General features: G+C 30.4%; 2 protein-coding genes across 2 annotated transcripts; one reads left to right on the top strand and one right to left on the bottom strand.

The window, feature by feature from the left end:
• The first annotated feature begins 554 nt into the window (after nucleotides 1-554).
• Nucleotides 555-4,166, top strand: LOC143616592 (glutaminyl-peptide cyclotransferase-like). The gene is made up of 10 exons (XM_077089389.1): nucleotides 555-731; nucleotides 836-892; nucleotides 1,528-1,563; nucleotides 1,724-1,788; nucleotides 2,670-2,733; nucleotides 3,184-3,301; nucleotides 3,393-3,561; nucleotides 3,663-3,690; nucleotides 3,774-3,825; nucleotides 4,045-4,166. The coding sequence occupies exons 1-10, from the start codon at nucleotides 555-557 to the stop codon at nucleotides 4,164-4,166; spliced, it is 888 nt and encodes a 295-aa protein (XP_076945504.1).
• Nucleotides 4,167-10,548: 6,382 nt separating this feature from the next.
• On the bottom strand, nucleotides 10,549-12,021 carry LOC143616591 (uncharacterized). Its single transcript, XM_077089388.1, has 2 exons — nucleotides 11,720-12,021; nucleotides 10,549-10,987 (listed from the first exon to the last, which is right to left on the bottom strand). Exons 1-2 carry the CDS (start codon nucleotides 12,019-12,021, stop codon nucleotides 10,549-10,551), a joined length of 741 nt encoding a protein of 246 aa, XP_076945503.1.
• Between the last annotated feature and the right edge of the window lie 204 nt (nucleotides 12,022-12,225).

Raw genomic sequence — 12,225 nt, 5'->3', positions numbered from 1 at the left:
TAGTTTTATATAGAGCAGATGTAAGTGATTGAGTAGAGTAGAGTAGAGATAAATTACTATTCATGAGTAAATTTAGATAAACAATGTTCGCTCTATATAATTTTTAATATTTTTTGAAAGTGATGGATGAGATTGACAAAATAATGATAAAAGCATAAAACATATTATTTAATTATAAAAGTGAGAAAAAATATAATGTTTTTAGTGTAATTATGAAATTAGAGATGGAGATGCTGCCGCTTATCTATATAGTTATACTAAAAATTACTATAATTTGTCACTCTTTTTAATTAAATAATACTTTGTTTATTATCCATTTTTTTTTTGTCTTTTTTTAATTCACAACAACTTTAATAAAAATATTAAAAAGTTAAAAGAGTAAATAGTGTTTACTACAATGTTATTTTTTTCTTTTCTTTTAATTGAAAACAGAAATCTTTGCTAGAATGTGAAGTTAGTGATATAAAGAACTTGGCGCCCCAACCAACAGAATAACACCCACGCACAGACTGCCGTTGCTGAATTTCAGCATCTTCTTCTTCTTCCGATTGACGATGAAAAATGTTACTCCTAATCGAGTCATGAAGCCAGCTAAAGCTTCTACTCTCCCTTTTCAATATCCAAGCCTCGTATTCTTATTCTCACTCTTAGCAGCAGCGACTTCCGCTGATCACATTTACTCCATACAAGTCGTTCACGTCTTCCGTCACGATCCCGCTGCTTTTACTCAGGTCAATTTTTCATTTCTCTTTATAATTTTTTTACCTAATTTGGGGCAAATAACATTTATTGATAAAGGATTCGGTTGCTTTTGATTATAAATAAAACCTTTCAGGGACTTTTATATGGAGGAAACGATACACTGTTCGAATCAACTGGACTTAATGGACATGTAAGTTTGCTTTCTTCTATAATCATCATACTCTAGCTTTTAGCATAAACAACAACAAAATCTATATGATTCCCAGCCCTAGTTTAAGAAAATGTTATATAGATTAAGGAAATTGGTTTTATAGAGCTAGGTCAGACGGTTGAGAAGTAATGAAATTAAACTTTTATTGTTTGGAGGAGAAGTAATGAAATTAATTTTTAGTGTTTCATAAATGATGAAATTCAATATGAGCTGTTTCAGAAGTATAATAGCATTAAATGTTAGTTAGTTGAAAAGTAATTATTCATTTTTGATAATTAAAGGATAAATATTGGAAATTATATACGCACTCATCATCTTGGTAACTTTAAGTTGGTGCAATAGTTGCATTCAATTATGTATTAACTGTAATCAGATCTATATATTTATATAATATGTATTGTTTTGTAGGTTTATATTATACACTTATATATTTCATTATTAGTTTTTACTTTTTAGTAAGTTATGATTTCTGAATTTCTTGTCATGTTTTATTTCTGAGTTTTATTGTATAATAATAGACGTATATTATATGCTTATAGAAGTCTTTTTACAAACATAAAACTATTTTCTAGTTGTTCAAATTGTTTCATTGACATGTTCATCTTCCTTTACAGTCTTCAGTTCGGAAAGTGAATCTTCAGACCACAAAGGTACGCACTTACTATTCAGTCTATTCCATAATTCTCAGCATCCCAACACATTATTTTTGAAGTTCTATGCACTCTGTAAATATCTGCTGGAAAAATGAGTTCAAACATCTTTACTTTCGCATTTAAATCTTGAAGTTGATGATGTTCTTCTTAATCACAGATTGAAGCCCTGCATAAAATGGATGATACTGTGTTTGGAGAGGGTTTAACACTTTTGGGTGAAAGGTCAGTTAACAACCTTCTGTTTTGCTAGTGAAACGGTTAAAAGCTTAAGTACATTATATAAAGAATAAATCTTTATTACAGACTTCCATTTATATTCAAGCCTTTGATTAAACTGTTATGCTTTATGCAGCCTGTGATTATAATTTCATAGGGGCGTAAACGATCCCAGGAGCTCAAGCCTAAAAATAAGTTTGAATCGGGTTGCTAAAAGCTACTCGAAATATATAATTAAAGTATATATAAATTATAAATATAACTGTATTATATTAATAAAATGAGCCGAGCCCGAACCCACTCGATCTTGAAAATAGGGGAGTATAACGAGCCGAGTCGAGCCCGCTCGGCTCGTTTTGGTTTACGAGAGCTTGACTTGTCTTGTGAGTCATTTTTTAAGCTCAATCTGGGCTCGTTTGTAATTTATTAATTAGTTTATATATATTTTTATTTACTTTTATATATTTTCTAGTTTTATTTTTATATATAACATAACTTATATTATTTAGTTATTTTTATCATAATTTTATATATAATAAATATCATTATATAAATATATATATTTAACACATTAAATAAAAAATTATATATATAATAGGCTCGTTTAGGCTCACGAGTCAACTCGAGCTCAGCATGTGAAGCTTGGGCTCGTTTATTAAACAAGCTTCTTTTAAGGCACGAGCTCATTATGCTCGGCTCGATTTGATCTTTAACGAGCCAATCTCAAGTAGCTCAAGAGCTGGCTTAGCTCTTTGCACTACTACTTGAAAAAAGTACTCACGAGCCATACTTGAGCTTTAGAATAAGAGCTCGAAACTAGCTATTGTAAGTTAAACGAGCTAATATGAATATTTATTGTTAATGCAGAATTTCATGTGATTTTGTAGGTTGTATCAACTAACGTGGTTGACGCAAACAGGTTTCATATATGACAGACATAATTTAAGCAAAGTATGTGCTTCAACTTCATCTATAAACCGATTATCAGTGTCTGCATGCGATCTTTATATATAAATACATTTTATATGGGGCTGTCAATTTTTGACACGACCCGTTAACACACACGAAGTCAAGCGGGTTGGGATTTGAGTTAAATGGGTTTGGGTCATAAACAAGTTGACACGTTACTGAACTTGATTAACATGGTTAACTAATCGTGCTAAATGGGTTAACAAGTACACGAAATGTTTATATAGCCCGTTCATCAAAACCATATACTTTTTTAAAATAGGTAAATGTATTAATAATTAAATATACTAATTTTTAAGTATATATGGAATGTAATTTTTGATGGCTTTTATTTTTATCATGTTTGTTAACCGTGTTTAAGTAAATGGCATGTTTGTCGTGTCTGATCTGTTTAACACAACACATTTTGCTGGCCATAATTTTATGTTGCAGGTGGAGAAATTTAGTCATCATATGAAAGATGGATGGGGATTTGCAACTGATGGGAAAGTACTGTTCGGAAGTGATGGATCTTCCTCCTTATATAAAATTAACCCTCACACAATGGAAGGTTTATTTGCATCATTAAATAAACTTTTTAATTGTTTCATAAACTTTGTTTCATTATCTCATACTATCTCTTTTTCTTTGTTTTTGTGAAGTAATACAAGAACATGCTATTAAATATAAAGATCATGAAGTATACAATCTCAATGAACTAGAGTACATAAACGATGAAATTTGGGCAAACATCTGGCAGAGTGACTGCATAGTGAGAATCTCACCATTAGATGGAACTGTAACGGGATGGGTTCTTCTGCAGGAATTAAGGTAATTATAAAAACGTACCGTCAATATATTTACCACCATGAGTTAACTTTACCTTTTAATATATTTTTGAACTGATAGTATTCTTCTACTTTTTATTTTAGAGAAGGATTGATACGCGCCGGTTATAATGTAAGTATATATTATTGACGTCTTTATTTTCATTTATAGAGTTGCTGATTCATTTTCTACTCATCTAATTGACTGTTTTTCAGATTGATGTCTTAAATGGAATAGCTTGGGATGCTGATAACAAGCGGATATTTGGTTAGTTTTTTTTTTTAATATAATCTCTGGATTGTCATCAGTATCTTTTATAAGTACGTAAACACTTCAATTTTTCTGCACATATACTTATATAACTTCAAATCCATTGCGCCACCATGATATATTTTACAGTTCTCACATAGCGTCACTATACCCCCTTGCGCGTGTGTTTTTGTATTCAGTATCAACTACTAAGCATATGTGGTTTTGTTGCTGCAGTGACGGGAAAATTCTGGCCGAAGGTGTATGAGATAAAGCTGCATCCACATAAGAATACTTTGCCTTCTGCTATAGAAAAAATGTGCTTGCGGGGACTTAGTGATTCTAATTATCTGATATAGTAGGAAATGAAATACGGATTTACAGTTTTAATAAAGAACATATAATCATATTTAAAAAGGTTCCTTTCTTTTTTTGTTTTTTTTCCTCTAAAACTATGTTCTTTAACTAGAATGGCTAAGAAGCTACAAAAAGGGTAACCTATGATAACAAATTAGGTAACGGGCTTATTTGATTTATTGAGATAAGCCGTAACGCAAATTAACATATCATAAGTATGTGTACAAATTTCCATCTCAAGTGTAGGTGAACCGAGATGAAGGTATTCAATGATATTCATGATGCATACTTGAACTCGACTATTTAAGACAAGCTATGAACAATCACACACGCGCATATAGAGCTTAAACCTTATTGTCTTTCCACATCTTGAGCTCATGTTTAAACTTAAGCTAAAGAGATGGGGAAACTTAATATACTATTGAATGCCTTAAACTGCTTTAGCAATGCATGAGGTGCTGGGTCATATATTGAACACTTAATCAATAAATGACAGACTGTTCTAACCTTTAATGATTAGATACACAATGATTGAATTTATATTGGTTATAAATTAATTACTAACTAGGTTAGTAACCAGTGTATTACACAGGTTGAAAAATGATATAATGCCAATAAAAAAAATATTTATATATTTGATACAAGTTATATGTGAAATCAAACACGAAGTATTTGTCATAGCATTTGAAACAATTATACCTTCACTGTCTACGCTCAAGCGACAATGGAACGCTACGTAGAAGCTGCCTTGGTGGAGGATGGATTTCATCCCCAATCTATTCTGCGCCGCTACCCGGAAATCCGGAGCGAGCTGCATAGGCCGTGACTTTCAGGGTTGGAGTAAAGTGCCATCGGATGTCCAACAGGTAGTTTCATGATCGGGCATGAGTGTCCGGAAGTTGTCATTGTATACTCCCATGAGTCGGAAGGCGGCGGGGGAAGGAGAGGGAGACTGGGCAAGATCTATCAGAAGCGAATTCCCCATACAAATAGAGGCGCCTATCAAAAAGATACTCCGAAGGCTTTGGGATCGAGGTCTCATTAGCCGAAGAAGACCCTGGCCAATCCACGTGGCCTGCTTGACGAACGTCAGCGACGGAGACATCGTTATTTAAAAAAAATCCATAATGCCAAACAATTTAGTAAGGTATAACAATTTCTCATAAATGAAATTATATATTACACTAAATATAATAGTGATGAAGGATTAGAACATAAATTGTTCATAAAGAAAATAATTCACTGGAAAAGTTTTCCATCAGGTTTGAAAATACTATTTGTTTCAACAAACTTGTTTTTAACCAGTTCAAACTAACATAAAATAAAAATACATAAATAATGAATTTGACTTTTAAGTTAGAAAATACTATCATTTAAAATAACCCGTTTCGACTCAAACTCATTATGATCATACTTCTTTTTAACCCGCCTATTTTGACCTAAACTAATTTGATACTCTTTTAAAACAACTTGTTTTTACCTGAACTTATTTTACTCAAAAAAACACATTGACCTAAACTTGTTTTGACCCAAACACGAACCCGACCCGCTTGTTTAAATTAATCTATATCTATACTATATAATAAATAAATGTTTCTTAATGCCACATGGCATTACACAAAATAACTTCTTACAAAATTTTCCCACATCTCTCTCTTATTAAATACATTTTTCTTTCTTATTAATAATTTATATTTAACTTTTTTTTTCTTTTTTATCTATTATTTTTTTAATACTTATTTTTTGGTTTAAAAATTTAATACTAACATAATATATTATTTAGTTTTATATAAATATACTATATTAGTCATTAATATTAAGCTATTATAAGTACCGATTTTTCATGTTAACTTAGATAAAATAATTAATTTCATATTTCAAATTTCAAAGAAATAATTTTCACTTTATGATTGTTTTACAATAAAGATGAATAAACACTAAGGCCAATCACTATAGACTATAGATGGTTGATTTGTTTTTGGGACAACCTGTTTTAACGCAATATAGAGATTAAAATTACAAATATTGTATACACAAAAATATTTAAAGACTTATGAATTTTCAACAACTTTTTATTTCTATATTGTGTAATGTGTAATTTATTCTACCATATATTATATCTTTATATCTTTTGAACATATTTTTTTATTTCACATTGTGTTATATTTAAATAAATTTATTTATTATAAATCGTGTTCAACACAAGTCTTAATGGCATATGTTACTACACATGAGTGATCCTTACAAAATTTTCTCACCTCTCTCATTTATACTATATAATAAATAAAGGTTTCTTCATGCCACATGAAATCATACAAGATAACTTCTTACAAAATTTTTCCACCTCTTCTTTTTCTTATTAATAGTTTATATTTAACTTTATTTCTTTATCTATTATTTTTTGTTTTTAATAATTATTTTTTGATTTAAAAATTTTAATACTAACATAAATATATTATTTAGTTTTATATAAATATATTGTATTAGTTATTAATATTAAGCCATTATAAGTAACGATTTTTCCCATTGATTTAGATAAAATAATTAAATTCAAATTTTAAAGAAAAAAATTTTCCCTTTATGTTTGTTTTGCAATAAAGATTAATAAAAACTAAGGTTAATCATTATAGATGGTTGATTTGTTTTTTAGACAAACTATTTTAAGCATGGTAAGTTATGTTTTGTTATCTAACGTTGAAAGTAAAAAACAAAATAAAACCACTAATTTTGATATAGAGGTTAAAATTACAAATATTGTATACAAAAATATATTTAAAGATTTATGAATTTTTAACAACTTTTTATTTTCATATTGTGTAGTGTGTAATTTATTCTACCATATATTATGTCCACATATCTTTTAAACATATTTTTTGTATTTGACAATGTGTTATTATTTAAATAAATTTAATTATTATAATCCGTGTTCTACACGGGTTTTAATGTTATATGTTATTACACATGAGTAATTCTTACAAAACTTTTTCCTATCTCTCATATTAAATATATATTTCTTTTTCTTATTCATAGTTTCATATTTTATTTTATATTTTTTCTATTTGATATATCATGTTCTCTTTTAATAATTGTTTCCTGGTTTAAAATATTTAAAACCAACAAAAATATATTGTTTAGTCTTTTATAATTTTATTGTATTAGTTATTAATATTAAGCTTTTATAAGTAATGAATTTTCACGTTAAGTTACATAAAAATAATTAATTTCAAATTTCAAAGGAAGAAATTTTCACTTAATGTTTGCTTTGTAATGAAGATTAATAAAACTAAAGCCAATCGCTTTAGATGGTTTGTTTGTTTGTTTTGAGACAATATGTTTTAACACATGGTCAGTTATGTGTTTCATTATCTAGAGTTGAAACCAAAAATAAAATGAAACTACTAATTTTAATATGAATTATAAAATTACAAATTTTAACAAAGTTTAATCATTACCTTGCTTATTACAATTAAAGTTATATAATATTAATATTAATTGCAAATATTATATATAAAGAAATATTTAGAGATTTATGATTTTTCAACTTTTTATTGCATGCATATTGTGTATTGTATAATTTATTCTACCATATATTATATTTTTTATATGCTGAAAATATTTTATATATTTCACATTGTGTTATTTTTAAATAAATTTATTTATTTTAACCCGTGTTCTACATGGGTACCTAACCTAGTATAAAGAATATATGAATAATGAATTTTATTTTTAAGTTAGAAAATACTATGATTTAAAACAAACACGATTAGACCCAAATTTATTCGAATCATAACCCCTTTTGACATGCATGTTTTGACCGAACCAATTTGATATTCTTTTAGAACAACCCGTTTTGGCCCGAACACTTTTTGTTCATAACCTGTTTTGAGCCGGACTAATTTTATTAAAAATACATTGACCTAAACTAAATATGAGACAGGTCTGCCCGTTTAAATTAACATAAAAACTAAGAAGACATGGATAATAAATTTTATCTTTGTTTCTATATATTAACTTTTATGTAACATTGTAGCTTTTGCATTTGTTTTTGAGAGTCATGCAAAGCAAGAGGTTGAATCTTACACACACACATATATAAATTAATCATGACCATATTTTAGTTGAAATTCGTCAAGCTTGCTCACTCACATATAGAGAAACGACCTTAGTTACAACACCATTGGTTATGTCGTTTACCGACTATGGGCGGATTGGTTTTGTCTATTACGGGTTACTGCCACACCCCCGGTCGAAGACGGAAACGTCAGGCGTGCGTAGCTTGAAATCATGCACATGGTAATAAATGTAAAAACTCATATTAAGATAAACCAACAAATTATTCAAACCAAATATAATTCAAATAGAAAACATGACATAGCACTTTATTCATTCAACTTCTAAGTTTGACTCATGCCCTATATGAAACTTCAAGAGTCTTCATAACTTAATTTCCATCACCTAAAAAACATGCAAAAGTGTCAACTAAAAATAGTTGGTGAGAACATAGGTTTTAAAAATAAGTTTTATGTTGAAAACATTCCATATGTGTTAAGTTACTTGCATACTTTTGTGATTACAACTAAACCTTTGACACGTTTAGCGAATCGTCTAATCCACGATTAGACTATTATGTTTAATGTTTAACGATTGTCGGATTCTGAACACACAGGCCTCTACCAGAGGCTTGAGTGGGCGGGTCGGGCCAATAGATCTATCATCATACTACCACGGGCTTAACAAGTTAATGGTTGTACATGCGATTAAGTATACAACTGTAATGATTACACATAACAAATATAATGAAATAAAGCTTGGATCAAATAGCATGTATAAAACGTAGAATAAATAAGTTGCATGTTTCCACCCCAAAGTATAAAACATTTAAAAGCATGTAAAAAGGGCTATGAACTCACATTTCTTGACGGATGAGCACAAACACGAGCAAGAGTTTGTTGAACCGGTTACGAGATGCCCTAGATTAAGTTTGATTTTTAAATTAGTTGAGTGTCTCATACTAGAATGTTCTAAACCAAGAGCATGACCTCTACCAAGTTGACTCCCAGGTAAGGGTGACATGTCCAATGGGATTATTTACGCCACTCTTCCCTTCGACATTACCGTTTGTTTGTCAGATACATACATACCCGGTTTATACTCTATTTGTATACTAAGTCAAAATGTTTTAGAATGGTTTTGATAAATAATAAAGTAAGAGGTTAAAAGTGTAATATCATATAGTCTGGGTGTTTATTGACATTTAAGAAAGTATAGGGTTTAAAGTGTAAATATTATAGTTTAGGATGTTTATTAACATTTATGAAAGTATAGGGTTTAAAGTGTAAATATTATAATTTAGGATATTTATTGACATTTATGAAAGTATAAGGACCAATTATGTAAATATAATTTTTAGTTATGATTACTTAATGAGTTTTTGAGGATCATATAAATATTCATAGTTGTTTATGGAAAATTATACTTTGATCTAAGATTTTGAGAGAATAATTATGATTTTTTGGAATAACATGATCATCATAATCTTTTAGAGCAAAAAGTAAGGGTTTTATTAACAATTTATGATGATCATGGTAAGGATATATGAACTATGAAGATTCAAAATAAAACTCAAGAACATAAGAAAAAACTAAAAGAAATTCATAAGAACAAGATCAAAATAAAAGAAATATGAAGAACAACAAAGAAAATATGTAAAACTTACTTGATTATGCTTAGAGAGAAAAGAGAGAATGAGATTTGGTGTGAAAAATAATGAGAATGAGAGGCTCTATTTATAGTGGATGATGAAAGGTTTGAATACAATTGAAATAGAGATAAAACTTGTTTAAAGATCAAGAGATAAACTAATATTAATAATGATAATGATAATAATAATAATTTTAATAATAATGATAACATATAAAAAAAATATAATACATGTGATTTTCAAAGTGCACGGGCACTTTTGAAATTTTTTTTTACTTTTTTTTTTCAAATTATAAGAATCAGATAAATTTATTTGTGGAATAAGGTTAAGATAGAAGGTTATAGAATGTTTAATTTTTAAATCACATGATTAATTTAAATACATAGGATAAAATTAATAATAACAAAATATTTTGTTACATGTTATAAAATATTAATCTAGGCATTCCGGTTCAACGTGCCATATTAACGATTAAGCATGATTATAAAGAAATAAACATAGGATCATATAATTACGCATGCAAAGTTAATGTTATTCCATAAATAACATAATTCATTAAAATAACGTAGATGATGAAATAAATACGAGAACTTTATTAAACGCGAACACAAAAGACTAGCGTTTTTGCAAGAAAATCCATAGATATTACAGTCTCCCCCACTTAAAGGAATTTCGTCCCGAAATTAAATAGTGGAAACTACTTCGGATTGAAAAAGATTAGGGTATTTTTGTTTCATTTGATCTTCAAGTTCCCACGTAAACTCGGGTCCTTGCTTGTAGTTCCACTTCACTTTTACTAGACGGATTCGATTTTGCTTGAGTTTCTTGACATCACGATCCACGATTTCGATAGGTTCCTCAACAAAGTGAAGTTTATCATCAATGCGAATATCATCAAAGCGAATAGGTTGAGTGTCATCGCCTAAGCATTTCTTGAGGTTAGAAACATGGAAAGTGTCATGAATACCACGCAATTCTTGAGGTAGTTTGAGTTTGTATGCCACTGGACCAATCCTTTCAAGAATCTCAAAAGGTCCAACATACCTAGGAGCGTGTTTTCCCCTTTTCCCAAATCGGACAACGCCTTTCCAGGGGGAACTTTGAGTAAGACTCGGTTTCCAACTTGAAACTCAAGTGGTTTCCGTCAATTGTCAGCATAGCTCTTTTGTCAGCCACGAGCGGCCTTAAGTCTTTCTTGAATGATAGAAATCCTATCAGAGGTTCCTTGGACGATTTCGGGACCAATAACTTGCGAGTCACCCATCTCAGTCCAACATACAGGTGTTCGACATTTCCTACCATACAAAACCTCAAAATGAGCACATTTGATGCTAGTATGGTAGCTGTTGTTATAGGAAAATTCGATGAGAGGTAGATAATCATCCCTTTTTCCTCTAAAACTCGATTATGCAAGAACGAAGCATGTCTTCCAAGGTTTGGATGGTTCTCTCGGTTTGACCATCTGTTTGGGGATGATAAGCTGTACTAAGATCCAAACGAGTCCGCAAAGATTTTTGAAGGGATCACCAAAAGTTGGAGGTAAAACGGCTGTCACGGTAGGAGATTATGGTTAAGGGAATAACATGACGTGTCACGATTTCATTGATGTAAATTTGAGACAACCTCTCCATCTTGTAGGTTTCACTAACAGAGATGAAATGAGCAGATTTGGTGAGATGATCGATTATAACACAAATAGAATCATGCTTACGAGTGGTTTTTGGTAGTTTAGTGATGAAACCCATGGAAATTTGATCCCACTTCCATAGAGGAATCTCGGGTTGTTAAAGCAAACTCGAGGGCTTCTGATGTTCGGCTTTAACTTTTGAGCAAGCGAGACACTTCCCAACATACCAGGCTATGTCCTTCTTCATACCAGGCCACCAATAGAATTCCCTAAGACCGTGGTACATTTTATCAGCTCCCGGATGGATCGAGTATCGAGTTTTGTGGGCTTCGTCAAGGATAAGATTTCGAAGGTCTTCAGAATTTGGAACCCATATGCGTCCCATGAAGTAAAGAACTCCATCAGACTTAGTTTCCAATTGCTTTTCGGCTCCACAATCCAATTCGGTCTTGAGATTATTTTGGGATATCACTTGGACTTGAGCTTGAAGAATTCGAGCCTTAAGGCTAGTGTGAACAATCATTTCCATGGTCCGAATACAAGAAGGTTTAACTCTTTCCTTTCGGCTTAGGGCGTCGGCTACGACATTCGCTTTCCCGAGATGGTAACGAATTTCACAATCGTAATAATTGAGTAACTCGACCCTACGTCGCTGCCTCATGTTGAGTTCTTTTTGGTTGAGGATGTGTTGCAAGCTTTTATGATCAGTATAGATGACACATTTAGTTCCATA

Source organism: Bidens hawaiensis, unplaced genomic scaffold (genome assembly GCF_021521415.1).
Source record: "Bidens hawaiensis isolate Kalapana, Puna unplaced genomic scaffold, B.hawaiensis_p1.1 tig00048280_1, whole genome shotgun sequence".
Classification (NCBI taxonomy): Eukaryota; Viridiplantae; Streptophyta; class Magnoliopsida; order Asterales; family Asteraceae; genus Bidens; species Bidens hawaiensis.
Note: the sequence above shows the minus strand (reverse complement) of the source record. Positions and strands in the feature narration are given on the sequence as shown.

Coding starts and splice junctions, on each gene's coding strand:
- LOC143616592 (XM_077089389.1), top strand. CDS start 555: ATGAAAAATGTTACTCCTAATCGAGTCATGAAGCCAGCTAAAGCTTCT. Junction 3,562..3,662: donor GTTCTTCTGCAGGAATTAAG/GTAATTATAAAA, acceptor TTTTTATTTTAG/AGAAGGATTGATACGCGCCG. Junction 3,691..3,773: donor TGATACGCGCCGGTTATAAT/GTAAGTATATAT, acceptor ACTGTTTTTCAG/ATTGATGTCTTAAATGGAAT.
- LOC143616591 (XM_077089388.1), bottom strand. CDS start 12,021: ATGGAAATGATTGTTCACACTAGCCTTAAGGCTCGAATTCTTCAAGCT. Junction 10,988..11,719: donor ATGAAGAAGGACATAGCCTG/GTATGTTGGGAA, acceptor TTGAGTTTCAAG/TTGGAAACCGAGTCTTACTC.